Here is a 23,778-nt window from a genome sequence, read left to right on the forward strand (position 1 = left end):
CTATACTAAAAACATATCGACTACCAGATATTTTTTTGGAAACAATTAAAGCATGCAATGACTACATAATACAAATAGCATTAACAGATGAGATACTAAATAAGACAACTATCTAACTTACTTGTGTCACATGTATCACCAGTCCATCCTGCTATACAAGTACATGTGTAAGAGTCAGCATCAACTGCATTACAACGACCATTATTCAAACATGGCATTTGGTCACAAGGATCAACTGAAAAATAAAAATGATTATTATTTCTTTATACTGTATATGGAGAATAAAAGAAGAAATAATGTATTTTTGTACATTTTTATTCCTTTTTGTTTTGTTTTTACATGTTTTGATATAAATAGTGTGTGTTTAACCACATAATAATAGAAAAATAAAGTTAAACTTTTACCCCTTTCAGATCGCCTAGCAAAACTATTGAGTTTAAACATAGCATACAAAATGCAGTGGTTCACAGTGTTCTTGGTGTTCTTGTAAAATGTGAAAGAGTTGTACTGAAGATAATCCACACTTACCATCACAAGTTATTCCATCCCCAATAAATCCGTCAGGACAAAAGCAACGGAATTCACCATCATATTCACCACACTCCGAGTTTGGATCACAAAGCATATCTGTACATTCTACATAATTGCCTCGTTTACATGTACATGATTGAGAACAATTAGAATCAACAAACAAATCTCCAACCTTAAAATAAAAGCAATACAAATATATATATAGTAATTCTTATCAAAAATCATAAGAATATATATGTATTTAGTACAATTCCTTCCACAGAGGAAATCAAAAGGGTTCAGGACAAAAGAAAAGTGTTCCTATATGGAAATTGAAAGTCTGATGTTACGTACACACACATATATATCAGACAAAAATATAACCCCCTAGGCGGAGGTAGTAACCAAGAATACTTATAAATATTTTCATTAAAATGAATCAATTTCATCTCTGTTGCCAGATACAATTGAGGACTAGTTACTATGCTAAAAGTAAGTTATGCAACAAAATTTACACTATAACAAAAAAGTTACAGTCATATAATGGTAGGCCATCAGCATATTACGTAAAAGGTTCCAAGTTTGAATCTGGGTTTGGGTGGCTTATTCTCATTCTCACATATTTCTTCTCTTTACAAATTAATATATTTACCGTATAATATGAACCTTCATACATGCATCCACAATCAACATCAGGTACACAAATACCATCACTTAACAAGTAACCAGTATTACATTTGCACCCTTCTGAACAAGGTCTGTCACATGCAAGTGGATTTCTATCAGGCTCAGTACAAGTAGGCTCACATTCACTAACACAGCGATCGTAGCTAGATCCTTCGTCACAGTTAAATGCTGTCCAATAAAAAATGTTAGTTGTCAAAAATATTGTTTATTTGGGTATACAGTAGTCAATAGGGTTATGAAAAACTGTAGTAAATGTATATGCAAGGTTAATATAAACAACCAGTAGGCAGTACTGCAAATGATGATGCAACACATAGACTTCTTCAAAAAAAGTTTATAACGAGTCATAGGAAATAGATATTTGCACAATAGTAATCAATTATTATTAATTATTTGATAGCCACCAAAACTTAAATTAAAAAAACTACAAATTATTTCTGATTTACAAAAAGAATTGAAAATAAGGGAGAGGGGGTGGGACTGAATTATACGGGCTGTTGTGGTTATTGATCAGTTATTTAACATTTTCAAGAATAAAAAAAAAACAGTGTTATCTTACGGCAAAAATCCGGTGTTCTCCAAGGTTCTATTTCAACTCCATTAGCAATACATTCTGCTTCATATTCTTCAATATCACCACAAGGAGAAGTTTCTTCAGGAAGTACCGCACAAATGTCATAAGTACAATCGAAAAAATGTAATTCATAATCGCTTACATTATGGCAATATCTAAATGGACCTTTATAAAAAAACAAAAGAAATATTTTTGTCACTACCAATACCAACAGACTAAGTTGACAAAATGGGGCTAAAGGAGTAGCAATTTGAAAATATCTAAGTATACACTTAATAGTGAAAATTATTGAAATGGCATGGTAAGGTTTAAACTGCATGATGCCATTTTAAATCCAATATGGCAACTAAAATACTCACTTAGGCTGCAATTGTATGTTTGTCTATTGTATATTATTTGCTGCAGCTGCAGCTAAACAGCTATGGGGAGGTTTTAAACTACATTTGAGACTGCCTGAGTTGGGGCTGTTTGCTTAAGAATGGTTTGGCTTATTGAGTATCATTCCTTCCTATTTATTACCATCAGGTTTTCTTATGATATCACACATATCATCAGCTTGTCGTTTATAGTCATCATTTTCTTCACATGGATCATAATCATCAGCATCAGGATCTTCCAAATCATTAACGTTGTTAGGATCTGTCAACCAACTATTTCCAAATGCATTTGCTGTATCCAGCTATTGGGATAAAACACATGACTGATGTCAAGAAACTGAATGGCAAATTTGGAAAAGAGCATTTAATATTATCATGGAGGAAATAAGTTTATCAAGGTTCCCCTTTCAAATAGTGTATTCACCTTTTTAAGAATAATTGGTGACAACTTAAAGAGAGAGAAAATCTTACCAGCTGTCCATCAGGACTAGAAAAGTCATTATCTGGATTGTCATCAAAAGTGCCACATAATCCTGCAGTCTTGTTAAACCAGTAATCATTCCTCACATAAACATATACAGTACTAAGCCCATTGAAATACACATTCAAGCCAAATTCTGTTCCCAGTTTCTTAAAATAAAACATTAATTATTATTTATGTAATATAAACAAAATGATAAATAATTTAGGATATTTAATGTGGTTCTATGCTTTAGAGGTGGTAGGGTAGTTGTATACTCCAGGGGTAGCCATATATCCCAGGGATAGGTAACTGTATACTCCAACGATAGCTGTACACTCCAGAGGTAGCTGTATACTTCATGGTAGCTGTATACTACAGGTGTAGCTGTATACTCCAGGGTAGCCGTATACTCCAGGTGTAGCCGTATACTACAGGTGTAGCTGTATACTACAGGTGTAGCTGTATACTCCAGGGTAGCCGTATACTCCAGGTGTAGCTGTATACTCCAGGTGTAGCTGTATACTCCAGAGGTAGCTGTATACCCCAGGGTAGCTGTAATACTTCAGGGTAGTTGTAAAATGGTTACAGTAAACCAGAATGGTTAATTACTCCAGTGAAGCTGTATACTCCAGTGCAATGGCATAAATGCCAGGATAGTTTAGGTTACTTCAAGATGGTAATATACTACAGAGTAATTGTATACTCTTTAGTTGACATATATGATGTGTCACATATTATAATGTATAATTGTTTGGGTACAAATAATATATCTTTCATTTAATCTTGTGTATTATTAGCATATTTATATCTATATTTATAACATAGATAAAACAAAGGTTATTTTACCAAGTAAGATGTTAGTTTTGTAATTTCAACACCAGGAATTAGTGTGTATGGTACTTGTTGATTAACACCGTTTACTTGAAACCTCAGAGGTCCACAAAAGATGAAGAAACAGTACCTGTGCAGAAAACTGATTTCCTGAAAACAAAAAGTATATTTGATCAAACATATTGCTTGAATTTTCAACATACTGCCTATTTAGGGATACACAGTATTATCTCTTAGTGTACTTGAATTCTGTAATCTGATAAATATGTATGATATCCCGGACTCGATCGTCTCCTACTCTAATAAAGAAACTAATACTCATAAAGTGAATAGGTTTACTGTATTCTTAAGTTAGGGAAGACAGAAAGTTTGTTTCCCTGTTAATTATATTTTCTTATGTATTTTTAAATAAATAATGGGGGCACATGAGATTAATATACCTCCATCAGGTTTGGGATTTATGTTCGAAATAATTCAGTACAGCATGGTCGGCAATTGGATTGCATGCTCGATTGAAGATGAACGCAGTGTTCGGCAGTTGTAAAGAAAGTGGTCTAAAAAACACATTTTTTGTAAACAAATTGCCTAATCTATATATAAATTTACGTAAGGGAAAAATTCGGTAAATCGCACCTTACTTCTAGAATTTTTACTCAATGGTATATAAAGTTGGTTTGTACTTTCGGTACTGATTTTAACCACCTGATGTAACCCTGTTTACTAATTAAATTAAGTTAGATAATTAGTTATTGACGATTAAAACGAATTTAGGTTCAACGATTTGCCCCAAATAGGGGTGTTTTCCAATCGTGGTATACACTGGCACGACCTAGATGGTACGCGAGCGAAGCGAGCGTACCATCTAGTATAGACTAATGGATAAAGGAGAATTAAACTGTGCCCTAGCACAGATGGCTGTAGTATCGGACTTGCGGTTAAGGAGGAGATAGAAGAACACATTTTGGCTAATGTGCTAATATAATATAGATATTGACTGTTCTCAGTGATTCAAATACCAGAATTCCTGGACAAAACCTTGGGGCAGAAGATCACACTATTTCTCACATGAGCATCAAATATTTGTATGTTGTACTGTACTTACGTAATCATCTATATAAATATAAATTTCATATGTATATGACACTCTGGGATTGAAGAAACCTTTCCTGTTTTTCTGCACAACAGTCACATTTCTATTGTCTATGCTGTTTGTCAACAGAATATACTCTCCACCACCTTGGAAGTCAAACTTTCTATTATCGAATGTACTATAATGTGGATCACCAGAAGCAGAGCATTCTCTTGTATCTACAAAATAAATTTATGTTCATCAGTAAAACACTATAGATGTGGTAGACATGGTAATCATAAAACCAATCTTCTCGGAGTACTGTTAAGACCTTTTTGCAGTTTCAAGCTAATGAACGAACTTACATACTGCATTGAAACACCGGTTCTCGTCAGATCACCGAAGTTAAGCAACGTTGGGCCCGGTCGCGTTCTGGAACCGTCTAGAAATAGCAGCGGGTGCTGTATATACCGGAGAGTGATGGTGCAATGATAATATCAGACTAGCATGTGATAGGCATGTATTCAAGGTTATCTGTACCATACTAATTGCATCATTAGGCAAATGATCAGCAATTGCTGGATGGATCACCCTCATTAAATATGGTTAAAAAAAAAAAAACAAACAAACAAAAAAAACAAAAACATGGAAACACCTTGGAGTTGAACAATAATGAGACTGATTAATACATTTTAATCTTATTTACTGTTTTTGCAACAGTATAGATTTATAAAGTAGATATCTTTATATTATGCAATCAACAATTTGCCTACTTACATAACTGACACTTGTCTCCGGCAGATCCATATGGGCATGTGCAAATGTAGTTAGTTTCTTCTGGTATACATGTTCCACCATTAATGCAGGGGTTAGGTACACATGGGTCAACTATAAACAATAAAGAGAAAACATATGATGCAAAAAATAATATATTTTACAGTGGCCAATGCCCAAAAGCATATCCAGAGGGTTCGTGCTGTTGTTTTTCTAGATGGGGTGGTCAAGCAGTAAAAGCAGAGACACAGCAACTTATATCCATAAAAGCGAAAGTTTCAGACTGTCCTTCTGGTGGTGGAACAAGTTTTCGCAATAATGACAACTTAAAAATGGAGGTCCAATGAGCAGGAAGTTGAAGTGGTTGACATTCAGCTCTTGTTGATGTTACACAAATTATAGGGCTTGTTGTTCCTCACAGGATTCCTCTGCACTAAAATGCCAGTATAGCTTTCATTAGAACTGCAAGGGGATTATCGAACAACATGCTGGATCCTTTCTAAGCAAATGGAAATGTGTGACAAACATACCATTTACCTAGTATATAATGACTAATATTACCTTGACAATCGAATCCATTTCCAAGATATCCTGCGTTACATATACATCCATAGTCTCCATCTACTGGTCCACAATAAGCATTGGAAGAACAATCAAAGTTAGAGCACTGTAACATACCACCTCTGCATTCACATGTCTCAGAACAATCTTCTAAAGTAAATGTTACACCAGACTATTTGATAGAAGAAAGGAAATTACTACATTCATATAAAAAACAGCATTTCCAGAAAAAGTTTTAAAAAAACATGAAATATATGGAGTTAATTTTTGAAGGCTGTACGTGGAAAACCCCTGATCTTTTTAAATCAAACTATAAGAAATGCATAGTACAGCATTTTTCTATGTAAAACATATTTGTTGGAAACGTTTGTGTCTGCAATGGAGACCATGTCAAAATGATTCTACTGCAGTTGCTGCAGTAAATATATACAAAAATAGTAATACTTTATTTCAGTAAAAAGGGTAGCTACAGCAGTAGATTTAGTATTCAAATCATTTAAGATGATCCCTTATAGTTTGAAATGAAAATACTGCAGTTACTGCAGTAAATACATTATTAATAATACTTAATATTAATAATACTTTATTTCAGTAAAAAGGATAGCTCCAGCAGTAGATCTAGTATTCAAATAATTCACTTATAGTTTGAATTGAAAATACCTCAATGTATCGGCTTCCAACTTGACAACCACAATCACTAGATTCAACACATTGTTGTCCACTGAGCACATAGCCATCATTGCACTCACAACCTTCTACACATTGTCTATCGCAACTTTCAAGATTCAAGTTGTTGTTGTTGATGCTGGAGCAAGTTGGTTGACATGCAGACATACATGGTTCATAGTGTGAATTTGCAGGACAGTTCAGAGCTACAAGTTATAATAATTAGAAGTTACATGGTTTTGAAAGACAATCAATTTCCATTATGATCTTGTGAATGTATATATACAATTATACACATACAACAGGTTAACACAAACTTACGACAGAAGGAGACACTTCTCCAAACTTCAATCTCAATGCCATACTCTTGACATTGTTGTGCATATGCTTCAATATCTCCGCAGAGGCTCTGTTCGTCTGGTAAAGTTGCACACAAATCATAAACACAGTCAGAGTAGATATCATTTGGATCAACTACATCGTGACATTCCTCAAAGGGACCTGAAAATATATATAAATATAAAAAATACAGACAATGAACATGTGTAATTTATCAATATACAATTTTACCATTCGAATTAGAATTTTTTTTTCCAGGAGAGATGTTAAAATATGTAATTTATTGCTCCAAGAAAATGTGGACTGGATATCTGGGCGTGTACAGTCTAAAAGTAGGCAGGATTAAGTAATCTAGCACCTCCCGTCCTATTCCACAAAGTCCATATTCACCATACAAACATAAAATAATAAATGAAAACAAACCTTCAGTATCGATAATTATGTTGCATTTTGTTTTTGCTTCTTCTTCTTCATCTTCATTATCTTCACAAGGATCTGGAGGACTGATGCCCATTTCAAATATACAATCGGGAGAATCAGCCCAACTGTTTCCAAACTCATTTACACTGGAAGTCTATTAAAACAAATATTCACTTAATACTACAATTTATAATTCATATTGGAATGATGGAAAACAAGTTTTTTGAGATCTCTAAACAGAGGTAATGCCAATATTAAAAGTAGGATAATAATTTAATATATATTTCTATTTTAGTCACAGAGCTAAGTTAATTGGTTCCAATTAAAAATGAAAATGTAATTAAATTCTACTGCAAACATTTCTGGCTATTTTACTTTATCATTTTGATTTAAATTTTTGCTTATTGTATTTGTATCTTCATTGAGATCCAGCCACCTATACTCACAGAATTGTCATTTTTTCAGTAATTTTCATTTGGATTTAAATAATATACATACTTACACATGTTTAAACATTTAACAGTTCTCAATGTAAGTTAACAATATTTGAATGATCAATCTAAATATTGTTTTTTTATTGGACTACAGTAATAATTGTTTACTTTTACCTGTTGTCCAGAAAATGTAATGTATTCATTGTATTTATCATAATCCAGATTACCACACAATCCCTCTGTTGAGTTGTAGAATTTAGTTGAGAGTGAAACCTCTATATTACTTTCACCATTCCATTGAACTTCCAAGCTGAAATTGGTTTGAAGAATCTGGAATACAGAGGTGAAGTAACAGTGTATTCTTAAACATATTTTAAAGATAATTTTAAACTATATACTCTAATCTAATTTGCCAATGAACATGTATAACTGTTAACAAAACCAATTTTCAATAGATTTCTATAAAATACACATTTGCTTGATATATTCTACTTTTACTTGAACTCGAAGCATTATGAAATTCACAGCTTTAAAATATTTAAACTAAAAATAGTAAGGTAATTTTTTAATGTATCGTTAAGTTGGAAAATATCATACGCAATTTCTTAAATTTTAAACTATAAAAGTGTAGACTTGTTGTCTTCACATCAAAACACTTACCAGATCAGTTCCAACCAGTTCAATATTCAGACCAGGACAAGCAAATGGAGGAGTCATTTCAATTCCATCAATCTCAAGCATTTTATTTTGTTTGAATTCTATAACCTAGAAGTAAGATATTCATAAAATAAATTCAGTATTAGGGAATCTTAAAGTTGTGAAAAGATTTAAAGATCAATATTTTTTTTAAACGTAGAAAAGGCATGTCTGTAATGTTGGTCAAAATTGGCTAATTTCTTTGAAGTTAGTTGTTAGCACATGAATCATTGCAATCCATACGAATTCATAAACTCAATATCGTTTGAAAGATGACAAATAATAAAAAATACTATAACAAATACATTTTAAAAGATACATACTTTATCAAATACATATATATAAACTTCCTCAGTTACTGAATATCGGGAGTTAGATAACCGTCTGTTTTTTTGGAGAATGGTAAAGGGTGGATCAACTCCTGTTTTACTTTGACTAAAAACATATCTGCACTCTCCTTGGAAATTATAATTTAACCCATCAAACGTTGTATAGTGGGGATCACCATATGCACTACATGTAACAGTTGCTGTATAGAGAAAAGAAAAACATTGTTTCAATCAAAACTCTAATTGTTAAATCAAAAAACGATGGACCTATCCAAAATATGAACCATAATATCCCTGATCATTTAAGGTTTTTAACAAATCCAATTTATTTAAGGGATTTATTGTATGTTTCAAAAAGAGAAACATTATATTCTAATATTTAAGGCATTTCGTTCTTTCTATGAAAGAAAAAGTTTAAGTAGGAGAAAAAAAACATGTATAATATTAATAGAAAGGTTGTTATTATATAATTATGTATTAGTTAGTTACTAGTTACTATTTTTTATCCTTTCCCATTAATATATTATAAATGTTTTGTGTGTATTATGCTTATGATGGTTTGTTTGACTTACCTTCATCGCAGTAATCTCCCATCCATCCTCTGGAGCAGATACAAACATAACCACGCCAGTCGTTTTCATTTAACTCACATCGTCCATTCGATCCACAAGGTGACAGAACACAGGGACTCACTGAAATGTATTATAATATTTTTCTTTACAATGTATTATTATTGTTTTCATGATTTATCTACCAAAATACAAAATGTAAATTTTTACTTACGAATACAACTGGTAATTCCATCTCCTGTATATGGGTCTACGCAGTTGCAGCCAAATTCTCCATCCTTTAGTACGCATTCCGCATTTGCATCACAAAATATGTCTTCACAACTAAATTGACCACTTCTGCAAGTACAGGTTGCAGAACAATCTTCTAGAACAAAGCTAGCTCCAGCCTACAAGTTAACAAACCAAGATGGTAAGAAGTCTGCCTCAGCTAAGTCCAGTTGGCAAACAGTAAACTGTTGTCAAGATAGGGGGCACCGCAAACCAAAGACATAATATCGGCACTGATTCATGTCACTTCTCGATCACTCTTCTTAGAAATGCAGTCTAAACGTGCACTTAAAAAACCTAGTGCATCTTTTGAAAACAGTAGGGGGTTACTTGGTGTTCTGGTCCATTTCAGTTCAGTAGTTGGACTAACAACCCTACTAGTTAAATCAATTTGTCCCAATACTACAAAAAAGGAACTAAACTATTCTAATCGCATTATATCTATTCATTGTATTTAAATGGTTGGTATGTGGTCATTGATGAAGTTGAAAAAGTTCTTTAGTAAAGTGTGGGTTTCTGTACACCATAATGCTAAATAAAAGTTGATGTGAACCTACTCCAACTAAGGTATTGGTGCATCACTGGACTGGCAGGTGGGTATCATCAGTTCTTACAGTTATGTAACCTTTAAGAAAATCTCACCTCATAATAAGTATTTTCCCAAGTACAACCACATTCTTCTGGTAAGACACAATTTGAACCACTTTGATATCTTCCTGGTAAACATTCACATCCCTCTACATCCATATTAGGGCACACATCAGTTGTATTCTTACCAATGTCAGAACAAGTCTTGGGACATCCTGAAGCATCTATTCTGTATTGTGATCCTTCTGGACAATCCGGTGCTAAAAATAGATTAATTTAAATCAATCAATAACCTTTAAAAGATGCTTTGCAGCATGGAAATGTATAATTGTATTTTCAGGATTATTGTAAAACTAAAAGTCGGTTCTTGAATCTAATACCCCTTTCACATTAATCACTAAGTATAAAGTTAAGTAAAAACGAAAACAGTATTAATGTCTTTTGATATGGTCTGGCATAAGCTCCTGTTAATTAGGTTTATCTTACCACAGAAGTCTTCTGTTCTCCACGATTCAATTTCAATTCCTGATCCAGTACAAGACTCTGCATAAGCAGCAATATTGCCACAAAGTGCTCTGTCATCTGGTAATGTTGCACACATGTCATACACACAACCTTCATAAGCATTAGTGGGATCAACTGTTCCATGACAGGCCACAAATGGGGCTGAAGATGAAAAGGTATTTTGCATATTTAACATAAGTAAACAAGTAAAACTGGAAACTAGTATGCAGTATTCTATCGCTACATCTTCCTTCCGGTTATAGGGAACTCAGTAGATGGCTTTTTTCAAATACTTCACCTTTATAGGATAAATGTTTTTGTTTTAGTCTGCCAGTGTCAAGTATTAATTGGGACATTCTCTTGAAATTACAGTAGAATGGTTTATGTTTACTTTACATTCCTAGTGTGATATTATTATAAATTATATACAAAGTTCATCTGATCATCATTGAACTCTATTTATTCAATTTCAGCAACAAAAATTTAAAACAATTCAAAGTAAACCAAATGCCAAGTATTGTCAAAAGGGAAACACAAACATTAGTTCTTTTGAATCACAATTGAATGAGATTACCTTCACTTGTTGGAGATGTATCAATGTCACCATAAGTTGTTAGCAGACCATAGGCTAGTGGAAGTGCAGTTATAACTGCAACGTTGTGGCTGTAAACCATAACAAAGAAGCGTACGTCATTTGAACGATGACTAATACGGTATTGTCCGTCTGAGGGCCATACTTCATAGACCTGTACACACATTCCAGATGCATCTCTACTGCTGTCTGTATCGATTAAAAGCTGATCATCAATAATTATTCCTGTTCGTGATTCACATGGAAGTGTTACTGTAACAACAGTAGTCAAAGAATTTTGGAAAATCAACTGAGAAGGCATAAAAGAAACTTCACCCGAATACTGACTGTGTGGAGGGAAAACCACCATTGCTGCATCATCTTCTTCTCTTTCAATAAACTGTACAACCATTATAGGTTTATCTGAACTAATATAAATAGCATCAGCCTCATCTATTTCTTCAGAGTAGAAACTTCCATCATTTACAGTTACACTTGAGTCTTCAATTTCTACAGTTGTGTTGTCTTCTGTGGCAACTAGAACTAATTTGTAAGGAAGCGGTGAGCTTATTGTGAAGTTCCATCCCCATGTATTAACAGGAGGTAAACTTTCAACAGATATTCTACAATAACCACCTGCAATCGATCTACAATTACCACCACATGTTACAAACACTGGATTACTTGAAGATAATCTATGTCCAGTTAGGTCTTCATCACTTTGAATACTTGAAGATTCACCTTCCGAAAGAGAAAATTCGTTCAACAATTCACCACGATTAGATATAGTAATTGTTGAATCTTCAGCTGCTGTTACTGTGCATACATGCTCTGGATATGATACAAGTACATATTCAGTTCCTAGACTATCAACAGGATAGACCAAGAATGACTCTAATGTTAATTCTTGGTTAATTGCTGCATGTAAGATTATGTTGCGATCAGCAGAAACGCGAATTGTATTTCTACAAACTTCTGTACACACAAGAATATCTTGAGGCAAATCAACAACTCGTGTTTCTTTTCCATCAATGTCTATTGATGTATAATATTCATCATTGGAGGTGAACACTGTTACAGTTGTGCTACTAAGACTTGTTCCTGTTATTATAAGCTTTGGTTCTGTCCCATCAACTTCACGTTGAGAAGGAAAGGCAAAAATAAACTGCTGTCCAATAGTGTCAATTGCATCACCTACAAGAATATTGATATTGAGCACTTAATAATATCAATACAAACTATATATGTAGTGCACAATTCATTCTGATGAAATGATACCTTATATTTATGGATGCATGCAATAGCAAAAACATATAAACACAGCCTATGTGGTGAAAAGTTGGGATTTCAGAAACCATTTTGGCTGCGATAATGGACAAAGATGTTGTGTAAAACCTTACCAGTACATTTAGATACCCAACGTGGACATACAAACAAATGCTTTCTCTTATAGATTGAATTCTGTATCTTGATTTTTACATTTTTAATACTGTCTTGATTTTTATACATTTTGGAAGTTTTTTGAATATATTTTAAAAGAATAAGGATATATAACTTGTTACCTTGGTCATTAATGATTATATTACAAAGTTCTCTAGCTTTAACTTCATTTTGTGGATTTTCTTCACATGGGTCATAATTATCATCATCAGGGTCTTCTAATGAATCACAATCTTCATTAGCAATCCAACTGTTGCCAAATAACGCTGGGCTATTTACCTGTTAAGTTCAATAAGAAATAATAATAGAACTTTGTTTTAATCTATAAAACCATTATTGATTTTCACTATATATCAACATCTTTGATTTTAAGGCAATATTCTATAATAATAAAGAATATGAATTTAGTGAATGTCACAATTATTGTATAATGTTGAATATAAGGCTCATTGTGAGAGGTTTTGTCTAAATGAAGCTCTGTAAGCCCATACAGTATATAATATTATATGGAAATTCCTTGCTTTACTGGAAAACCGAATTACAAGCTGTACTGTTGTGCAGTTCAGCATTCAATTCGATTTATAGTACTAATACAACATTTTCAACGCATAGATTAATTTTAAGTTTCGGTTTTAATTGAAGCGCACATAATACAGATATATGACATTCCAGCCAACATACTTGAAATTGGTTCTTACTACAGACACAATACAAGGACTTTACACAAGGATTTGATCAATCACAAGTGATGGATTATTTAGTTGCTTAACATTGGTCAACTTGCTTGCATTGCATCTACGGCCTTGGCAAAAAAGAATGTATGGTTTGGTAAACAATCACAATATTATTCTGAAATAAATTAAAATGTTAAGCTTGATAACAAAGTAGTACTTTACCAAATCACCATCACTTGTAGTAAAATCGTTATCAGGATCTTCATCATAGTTTCCACACAAGCCACGTGTTTTGTTAGCATAAGAAGCTGATAGAAGAACTCTCCAATCATATCTACCATTCCAAAAAACTTCAAGGCTAAAGTTTGTTTTCAGAACCTAATAAATGTACAGTATAAACATTACATTACTTTTTTCTTTAGTTATAGAATGCCACGCAATACAGTGCCTAACTGCATGGAATGTTAATACACTTTTCACACTTGCAAAAAATAACAAATTGTAACAAGTTGTAATGACAAGTTGAACCAGGTTTGCATATGTAAAGACAATTTTCTGTAAAATCTTGGTTAAAAAAAACACACTGAAACAAGAGGCCTATTTTTTTGTCCCGAGTTGTTACTACGCACATGTGCGTATTGACCTGGTATTAAAATGACCAATAACAGTAATCAAATAATGCGCAACAATGCTTTCTCCAGAGTTATCACAAGGTTCCACGTTTACGTTTATGAAAACGTTTAATAAATTGGGAGATCAATTAAGAAGAGGCAAAATTAGTTATTTAATTTTCAATTATAAACAAGAGTATGCCATCAAACAAACAAACTTTATGTTAGTACTGTGTATCTATAAAAGTATGTACATATTAGACACAAAACTGATTGTTTTGTGTATCATGTGATTCTCGGAATTCTATCTGATAAACTTACAGCAAATATTAAATCAGGTGTATTTGTTGTAATAATTGTGATTAACTTTATTGTGTACCTAAACAAATTAATGTACTTTTACACAGAACAACACAACATTATAAAATATTGTGTATACCTGTTATAATATCATTGTTTTGTGTATCATGTTATTCTCTGAATTCTATCTGATAAACTTAAAGCAAATATTAAATCAGGTGTATTTGATGTAATAATTGTGACAAAACATTATTGTGTAGGCTACCTTTCAACTGAAAATGGATGATACATTTAGATTGTCTCCTGACTGGCTCTATTATTTTAAAACTTTACTTAAGAAATGTTTTAGAATTGCTTAATAAAGACAACTCAGCTGGTTGTTTGAACGTTTACAGTATACATAAAGTGAATGTTTATGAGTGTGATGGTACAAATAATTTCATGAGGTGAAAAATGAAATTGTACTTTCACGAGGCGAAGCCCGAGTGAAATTGAAATTTCATATTCTAAATATGAAATTTGAAAATATTCATTAGGTTATTATTTCAACGAGTGAAATTGTAAAATGTTCAATATAAAATATTCATTAAATTCTAATATTATCATTATCATTAGTCGTATTTCTCTAAATTATGTATGTAAACTTATAACTGGACCATTTTGGAAAGCAGTACTGCGTTACTGAAAATGCAATCCAGTCAAAAGAAAGAATAAATAAATAAATAAATAAAACAGAAAATTTTGAAACTTGGTCCTGTGACATACAGTATATACGAACGCTTTAAAGTAAAATAATGTGTATAGTGGATCAGCTGCAATATAAAAAAAAAACACCTTAAACAATTCGCAATATTTATCTAAACCGCTGGTTTAGTAGAATCTTTACTGTAAATAATGTTATATCACCAGATTCTTTGAAAATTTATCTCAACCTTTACTCAAACATAGATAGGGTTTATTGGTCGGCTGTTTGTGTGCTTTGCATTTGTTTAGTTGGTACATATGGACATAACTGTTTGTTTACAAAACTTTTTATTGGTTAAAATGTGACTAAAATAAGGCCTATATGTAACTTTTCCTAGTACAAATTCCAATAACATACTTCATTACGCCAGTATTTGCGCTCCCCCTCCTCCCTCCCAACACACCCCAGATACTCTGTTTAGGACAGTTCCAGTACAAATAATGTTAGCCATCACTCCCAACCCATAATCCCTCAGTGGCAGTTTTCAAATGTAGTCTAAAACATTCCCAGTACAGTTTCAGTCATGGTGAATAGGCCTACATCGCCACCCCAAACACCCAGCCCCTTGCCAGTGATAATTAAAATACTTTAACAATTTAATACCACAATTCTGGTCAATTTAATAGCCTACTACCCTTAGCCTAAGCAAAATCCCCACTATCCCCTGAACCCAAACTCTTACACCCTATCTCCCAATCCCCCTCTCCCCCAAATAAAATCTTCCTGGTACAATTGCGATTATTTTGATACCCCATATGTATGGTTACATGCATAAACAGAAATTTGTATAATGAACAAACATCGAAAGTGAGGAAAAGTGGGCCATTTTGACCACATTTTGGCCCCTAACTTGGATCCTAGATGGCAGATGATGTTCAAATATAGCTTAGAACATTCCCGGTACAACTGCGGTCATTTTGATACCCCATATGTAAGATTACGTGCAGTAACAAAAATTTGTATAACGAACAAACAGACGTACAAACTCTCTCACTTATAATATAGAATTAAGGTTTAAATACAATTGATCAGGTCAGGAATTAACCAGGAAAAAAACTCCATGGATTAAATATATCCGAAGTGGCAAATTACTGTTACAAAGCTGTGGGTAAGAATCGCTGGATCTCAATGAAGTTACAAATTAAATAAGCAAAAAGATAAATCAAAACGATATTTATAGTAAAAAAGCTTTTGGTTAACATTATGTTTTCATCAGGGCAGGTAGCTGCTAATTTGAAATGGGAGTACTTTGCAAACAATAAGAATTAGGCAGACATGCACTGCCTGAGTTGATTATAATAAAAGTAGAACAAAGGGTAATAGGCAGGTGAATAGTGGGCGGAGAGAATAAGATAGAAAGATTTTAATATAATCCGTTTTTTTTAAATCATAAAGCATTTTTAAGGTAGCCTTGATATTCTAATATTTGGGAGTACCCACTCTGTGGAGGGAGTCTCTGCTAACAAGCATTTCTTACCACATTGTTTCCAATAAGTTGTATATCTAGTCCTGGAGCAGGTGCGTGTGGTGGTGTTACACTTACACCATTAACTCTAACCTCACGTTCTTGAAGGAAATCAATTTCCTATAACAAAAAGTAAAAATTCATAATTTGGTTGGGGATCAGTCCATAATGGGTGTGCCCTTGTGGTTATTGTCAAATTTCCCCAAAACATACACTATATTATTATATTTCTTATCTTTAGTACTATAAATGGATAAGCTGTACTCACCACGCCATAAATATATATGTAGAGTTCCTCCGTTGTCGCAGCTCTTCGATTCAAATAATATTTTTCATTCTTTTGATTAATTGTAAAACTAGGTTCATAAGAATGCCCATACACATCAATGAGAGTATAAACACATTTTCCCATATAGTCAAATTTGCGACCATCAAATGTTGTGTAATGGGGATCTCCATATGCAGAACATACGGCAGAACCTATAATACAAGCACAATAATGCATTAAAAACTGAACTAGGACATGAAAACTAGGAAAGAATGAAAACTATTTAAATTGATCTTAGCGAAGAAGTTGATTTGCATCTCATTGCTATTGAGCAAAAAATCAGATCACCTCCGACGCAATCTTTTTGATTATAACATGCTTATCAATTACATTGACTGTAAGAATAGTGATTTGTATGTATTTACGTAGCTTAATTTAGTACAGTACTGTATTCTAGAGTGATATCCACGCACAGGTGAACAATAATATACAGCCTGTTATTTGCAGTGAGGGAGTTCTTAGGTCACCTGTGTTCTTTATTGTATTAATATGCATTGTAAAGGAACTACTTTGAATTACCAGGCAGATTATCCGATTAATGTGTTGAGTTATTATAAGAAATAAACGGAAAGACGACTGCGTAATTCATATGCTTTTTTTGAAACCGAAGTGTGGTCTCCTATTGGACTAACATAGCTATGTTACATTGACCGTGTCAACCAATTTATGACGTACAAAATCAGATGATGAACAAACCTGGGCTTTGGCATTGCATTCTACACACCATATTGGATACATCAATTTTATGATAACATTGATCCAAAATTGTTGAGGCTGACTACATAATAATAATTAATAATGGGAATACTGTATACAAAAATATGAAGTTAATAATCAAATAAAATTAATCAAATATTAAAAAGGAGGCTTACCACTTTCACAGAGATCACCAGACCATCCAAGGGTACATCGACAAACAAAGTCTGGTCCGTCACTATCACATTGTCCATTGTTCATACATGGCATAGAATTACATGGATCAGCTAAACATTATTTAAAAAAATATTTTGTAAAATACTTTTAATCCCATACTTCATTTTGAAAATGAAAACAGATTTCTTACTACATGACATAATATACTACACAATTAATAATCAAAACTATACGCACAGAAGTAATTTTCCTTTTGGATTTATATAATTATTATAATTATTCTATCATGATATTTCATGGTGACAAAATTGGATCCACAGAAATGTAAATACTGTATAAATAAAAGTGATTTCAAGTATAAAAAAGGCATATTATTAAAAAGAAAAACATTTTTTCTAACAACAAGATGTTTCAGCCTGTACGTCAACAAGACTTGGTAATTGTCATGTAAAAGTGTAGAGTCATTAGCAATCAGGTGAGATAAAACATTTGTAATTATTACTCACGTTCACAAAATGATCCATCACCAAAAAGCCCTTCATTACAGACACATGCATAATCACCATCTAGAATACTACATGTTGCATTGGAATGGCACGGTTCAAAAAGACGACATGACAATTCACCATCATCACAAGTACATGTTTCATTGCAGTTTGAAGTTACAAAGGTACTTTCATCCTGGAAACAAAAAGTGAATAAATATGGCAAATTATGTCAATGACACACACAACGTTCATCTTTTTGTGTCGAGTGCTGCCACCAACCGGTGCCTGTTTTTCTGCACACAACAACAGGGGATGGACCAGTACACCGGGGTAACCCCTATTCTTACAAAAGTGTACACTGGACCAGTTTTAAGTTCTTATCTGAGAATACTTGTTCTACCACCAGGACAATGGTCGAGGAGTGACTTGAACATGTGCTTATTGTATAGATATATTTTGCAGGTGCCCCTGCTTTAACTGCGTTATATAAATTGACCTACCTCAATGTATGTTCCCATATAGTCACATCCTCCACAATCTTCAGGATATATTTATATTATATATATTTGTTATTATTAAATTTATATGTTTATATTTTGTTATTATTATATTATTATTTTTATATGTTTATATTTGCTCATGTTTTGCAGGAGAACACATCTTTAATATGCGTTATATAAATTGACCTACCTCAATGTATGTTCCCCCATAGTCACACCCTCCACAATCTTCAGGAAGTACACATTCAGGGCCATCACGAACAAATCCTTCATCGCATTCACAACCCTCTGTGCAGAAGAACCTACACCACCAGGAATATCTTTCTGGATAGGAACATGTTGCAGGGCAGTTTGATGCACACAAAGTGTAATGAGAGTTCTCTGGACAGTTGGCAGCTTTAAGAAGATTAACAATATTCATGTTAATGTTAAGAACTCAAACCCAAAAATTAAGCAAATACACAATTTCTGTAATTAGCATCTGAGGTATTAATAGAAAATAGACAAATGTAAAAATACTTACGACAGAAAGATTCAGACCGCCATAAGTCTAATGGAATTCTCCAAAAACCCAAAACCCGGGCATAACCTGCTATATCATTACAAAGTACACTGTCATCAGGCAATGTGGCACAAGCATCATACACACAACTTTCATATGTGGATTGAGCACTTACTATCCTATTTCCAACAGAAAATGGACCTGAAAAAAGTAAGCACACATCATTGAAGAGGTTCTTTTTTTTTTCCAGGTTGGGCATATTTGGTACTCCTAACACAAATGACAGTACCATTGAGACACCCATTTTCAAAAACACCCCTCCACTATTAAGAAGACAATTACCTGTGAAACTAATTAGAGAAAATATATGTGTTGAAACTTCTGTCAACCCATATTGTGAGAACATTAAAATTAATATACTTTTTTTGGTATAAAATTGATATCGTAAAAAAAACACTACCTGTTGAAGACACAAGAATGCTACACATTTCCTTGGCCTTTTCATAAATGTCCATATCGTCACAGGGATTCACTGGTTCACCTTCTTCTGGAAATGTTAAACCAGGTGAAAGTACCCAACTATTTCCAAATGCATTGATGTTAGGCTCCTATTAGATAAAAACACAAAATAATTTAATGACTCCACACTGTAAAAATGTAAATATTACTGAAGTATATTTTACATAATAATAATACTTTTTAATTATCAACTATATAACCCATTTGAAATGAGCCGCTCACTTAATTGTAATTTCGACTTAATCTGAAACCTGGGTCAATCAAGATGATAGACATGCGTTTTAGAGACATTATATGAACAGCTATGGCACATAGACTATTCCATTTTACATTTCAGTGGTGACCATGGAGAATAATGGCATATGTAGAGTCTAAACAGGTAGAGAATGTCACTCATATACTGCATTAAAACACTGGTTGTCATCAGATCACCAGTTAAGTTACATTACATTGGGTCCGGTTGCATTCTTGGATAGGAGACACTCTAGGAATATCGCATCAGGTGCTGTATAAACCAGAGTAATGGCATAATAATAAGGAAATCAAACTAGCTTCTGATAGGCATGAGTTTGAGTCTGTCTTTGCCATATTGATTGTAACATTAGGTAAGATATTGAGATGTAGTTCATTCTCAAAACAAGAATAAAAGAGCATAAGAAAGGTATCGCGAAAAACTTCTTCCTCGATGTTACACAAATCAGTGATCACCGACCATACGAACCTGCAATAATCATATCCCTAATTGGGATATCGTATTACACAATGAACAAGTTTGACTCAAACATAAAATTAAAGAATCTATTAGCATAAGGAAACAGGATAAAACGATTAATAGAGACTCTAAGAGGAGCCGATGGTTCAGTGTACATACACTGCATGTTAAAGAACTTGGTACACTATTCGAAAAGCGTAGATGATCATCTCCAAGTGTGCTAATCTGGGTAGGCGCTGCACTGCTGGCTGCCGTGGGTCCATAGAGGGCTTAATCCAAATTTCCTCAGTTTCCTACTGCTTGAGGACGATAATAAATACCTGTGCCTTTTATGCTAATAATTTGTAGAGAAGTTATATAGAATAACTGAACATGAAATAAATACACTCAATAAACTAATTTGCATTACCAGTCTGCCTTCAGGATTTCTGTTATCATTATCTGGGTCACCATCAGAGTTGCCACATAAGCCTTCAGTTGTGAACGTTGTTGGGAGAGAGATGTCAACATGATCTACTCCATTGTAAAAAACTTCAAGTCCAAAACTTGTTTGTACATACTGTAAAAGAAAAATAAACAATAGTAAAAAAAATGGAAATAATAATTTATCTTTTTCTTTATTCTATGTTTTTAGGCACATGTTCAATCACTGTCCTATCAGATAGGCGGTAATCACCCTGACACTGGGGAAATTTTGAATCAGTTCACTGAGGTAACACCCTACTCATCTCGAATGATGAACAGGGTTATTTAAAGTGCACACAAACTGTGTACACTGGACATACGGTTTATAGTCCTTATCCCATTCTTAAGGTACAGTAAACAGCGACCATGCCTTAACCCCTTGGCCATTTGATTCCTAATACTATAATAGATTTGAAACTAACAAATAGTAAAATAGTCTCCTTCTGTTTAAATAGATGAACAGTGCAGTACATCGGCATTGTGAATATAAATTTCATTTTATCTATAATTATGTTATAATTAACAATAATTAAAATGTTGGTAGTCCATGATAAGAAACTGTATAAATACCGTTGTATGTTTAACTTACCAAAAATTCACCAGTGAGACCAATCTCTACATCCTCATTAGGGCTAACAGGTGGGATGACATCTAATCCATCTATCCTTAGAAGTTTATCTTGGCCAAAAAAAATTTCCTTAAATAAAAATAAAAAAAAACACATTTTTATACATGTTTAAATAAAATACTGTTTGTTATAACACTCCCATTGATTGGCTAATACATATACAATTCTGGGTAATATGGAAAAAGATGAGTCTTGCTCATCAGATTCTTGAAAATTATCAAATAGATGATGTGTTCTATCTCTTTACAAACCCATGTTCTATTTTTACCATTTGCTCTTTGATGCACTGCCATTGACACTAACCAGATGTCCCAACTTGGAAAAATGAAATATCAAAGACTCTAAAAAACATGGCAAAACCATAGAGGGCACAATACATGCTTATACTGTACATCCAGCCATAGAGGGAATTTACAGATAAAATAGGTGGTTTGAAAGCATTTTTTGTTTTGTACCACCCTCGTAAAATACTTTATAAATAAAATAAATGACTAAAGAGTTAATAGTGTTAATTACCATTTCATAGACATGTATGTAAATTTCCTTAGTATATGCAACTCTTGGGTTTGTCCGTAATTTTTCATTGTTTTGTACTACGACAAACGCATTTTCCTGAGAATTGTTGGCATTTTTAGACAAATAAAAGTAACCTTCCCCCTGGTAGTCATACGTGAAACCATCAAAGGTGGAATAATGAGGATCTCCATAGGCAGTGCAGTAGCGCGTTTCTGAAAATAAGAAATACAGTACATTTATTTGAGTATGTTTACTACAAAGAGCTAAAAAAAAATAACACTTTCAAACTCAATTCACACATTGAACCAGATAATGAAAATATAAAACAAACTTTAAAAAAAACATTATGATTCTATATTTTGAACATTCTTAATTGTTCTAAAGATAAATTTCAAAATATAGAATCATAACTTACTTCACTAAATTGTCATTATTATTTGGCAATCAGATAACATCAGGACCAAAGTCGAAGTTTGATTGAACAATAGGCAGTACATACTCATAAGTAATTGTTTATTCAGATTAACAATAATGGTTCTTAACTCCTTTTTTTTCAACAATGCATTTTGGTAGAGGTTTCAGCATGTGTATCAACTTATCTTGCAACACACAAGTTTAAATTTATATACACACAACACATCGTTATTTGTTGATTTTAATGAATATTAACTACTTTATAATTTCTTAATCTTATCCCTCGTTGCCTGGAGCTTTATGTCACTTTGAAAGCTCCTTTTTACTTCTATGATCTGCTAAATTAAGCAGACTATGATTAAATGAAATGTTGTTGTTATAAATTACCAATACATTACAGTGCAGCATATTTAGAAGAAAGGCAAAAAGATATGTAAAGCTCTGTCTACACTATCAAACTAGTTTGACAAAAAAAGTGTAATGTGCCCAAATATGGTAGTGGCATCATGTCTATATATGGGTACATCACATTTTTTGTCACATCAAGTTTGATACTGTAGAACAAAGAACAAGGAAATTGAAAGGAGTACACAACAGACAAGAATATAAAAAGAAACATACTATCCAGATGATTATAATGAAGACAACTGAATTGTACTTAATACAAATACATACAATACTTACCAATCTCACAATAGTCTCCCGAAAATCCCCCGGGACACTGGCAAATAAAGGATGGGTCATCATGATCTTCATTTGTGACGCAATTACCCATATTACATGGATTAGGAAAACATGGATCCACTAAAATAAACATAAACATAAAAAACACTATTTATTTAACTTAGATTATTTATAAATATTTATATAATACATTTTTTTGTGTTGGACTGGAACTTGATGCAAGACATGAACAAAAATGCGTGATAAAAAGCAGAGCAAATTAGATATAACAAAAATGACTCAAGTTAGACTTTTTTTATTACATTTTATTTGCACATTATACAGCAGACTGTTTCATAAAGATGATAAAATTCACTCTGTATTCATAAGGTGCTAGGCTTGAATTATAATATTACTCAATTTGAGAGGCTTTTACATTTGAAATTAGAAGGCTAGAAATGATGATCATGAATCAAATACATTAAATCATAACACAATACCTGTACAGATGTAGCCATTTCCAAAATAGCCATCATTACAAACACAGCCATTCTCTCCATAACAAGTTGAATTTTGATGGCAGGATTGCACAGTACAATTCAAATAACCATCAGGTTCACAGGTACATTTTTCTTCACAATTTGAAATACTAATTTCGGAGAACAACTACAAACAAGAAAGGATTATAGTGTATAATTTGTTG

General features: G+C 33.0%; 1 protein-coding gene across 1 annotated transcript in view; it reads right to left on the reverse strand.

Annotated features, from left to right (window-relative positions):
* LOC144843437 (IgGFc-binding protein-like) overlaps window positions 1-23,778 on the reverse strand; it is a 108,935-nt gene that overhangs the window by 31,683 nt on the left and 53,474 nt on the right. Inside the window, exons 44-78 of the mRNA XM_078700222.1 lie at window positions 23,576-23,741; window positions 23,097-23,216; window positions 21,999-22,210; window positions 21,444-21,551; window positions 20,799-20,948; window positions 19,619-19,766; window positions 19,180-19,359; window positions 18,847-19,052; window positions 18,175-18,349; window positions 17,668-17,778; window positions 16,736-16,947; window positions 16,480-16,587; window positions 13,569-13,724; window positions 12,795-12,951; window positions 11,236-12,426; window positions 10,644-10,823; window positions 10,212-10,417; window positions 9,514-9,688; window positions 9,303-9,422; window positions 8,725-8,930; window positions 8,366-8,470; window positions 7,880-8,035; window positions 7,275-7,425; window positions 6,834-7,013; window positions 6,507-6,718; window positions 5,847-6,018; window positions 5,289-5,399; window positions 4,545-4,750; window positions 3,458-3,592; window positions 2,620-2,778; window positions 2,291-2,450; window positions 1,757-1,936; window positions 1,163-1,365; window positions 529-703; window positions 122-235 (exon numbers count right to left, since the gene is read on the reverse strand). Coding sequence (XP_078556348.1) covers window positions 122-235; window positions 529-703; window positions 1,163-1,365; window positions 1,757-1,936; window positions 2,291-2,450; window positions 2,620-2,778; window positions 3,458-3,592; window positions 4,545-4,750; window positions 5,289-5,399; window positions 5,847-6,018; window positions 6,507-6,718; window positions 6,834-7,013; window positions 7,275-7,425; window positions 7,880-8,035; window positions 8,366-8,470; window positions 8,725-8,930; window positions 9,303-9,422; window positions 9,514-9,688; window positions 10,212-10,417; window positions 10,644-10,823; window positions 11,236-12,426; window positions 12,795-12,951; window positions 13,569-13,724; window positions 16,480-16,587; window positions 16,736-16,947; window positions 17,668-17,778; window positions 18,175-18,349; window positions 18,847-19,052; window positions 19,180-19,359; window positions 19,619-19,766; window positions 20,799-20,948; window positions 21,444-21,551; window positions 21,999-22,210; window positions 23,097-23,216; window positions 23,576-23,741 — 6,706 coding nt within the window. The remainder of the gene's footprint in view (window positions 1-121; window positions 236-528; window positions 704-1,162; window positions 1,366-1,756; window positions 1,937-2,290; window positions 2,451-2,619; window positions 2,779-3,457; window positions 3,593-4,544; window positions 4,751-5,288; window positions 5,400-5,846; window positions 6,019-6,506; window positions 6,719-6,833; window positions 7,014-7,274; window positions 7,426-7,879; window positions 8,036-8,365; window positions 8,471-8,724; window positions 8,931-9,302; window positions 9,423-9,513; window positions 9,689-10,211; window positions 10,418-10,643; window positions 10,824-11,235; window positions 12,427-12,794; window positions 12,952-13,568; window positions 13,725-16,479; window positions 16,588-16,735; window positions 16,948-17,667; window positions 17,779-18,174; window positions 18,350-18,846; window positions 19,053-19,179; window positions 19,360-19,618; window positions 19,767-20,798; window positions 20,949-21,443; window positions 21,552-21,998; window positions 22,211-23,096; window positions 23,217-23,575; window positions 23,742-23,778) is intronic.

This window comes from Antedon bifida, chromosome 5, assembly GCF_963402885.1.
Source record: "Antedon bifida chromosome 5, ecAntBifi1.1, whole genome shotgun sequence".
Classification (NCBI taxonomy): Eukaryota; Metazoa; Echinodermata; class Crinoidea; order Comatulida; family Antedonidae; genus Antedon; species Antedon bifida.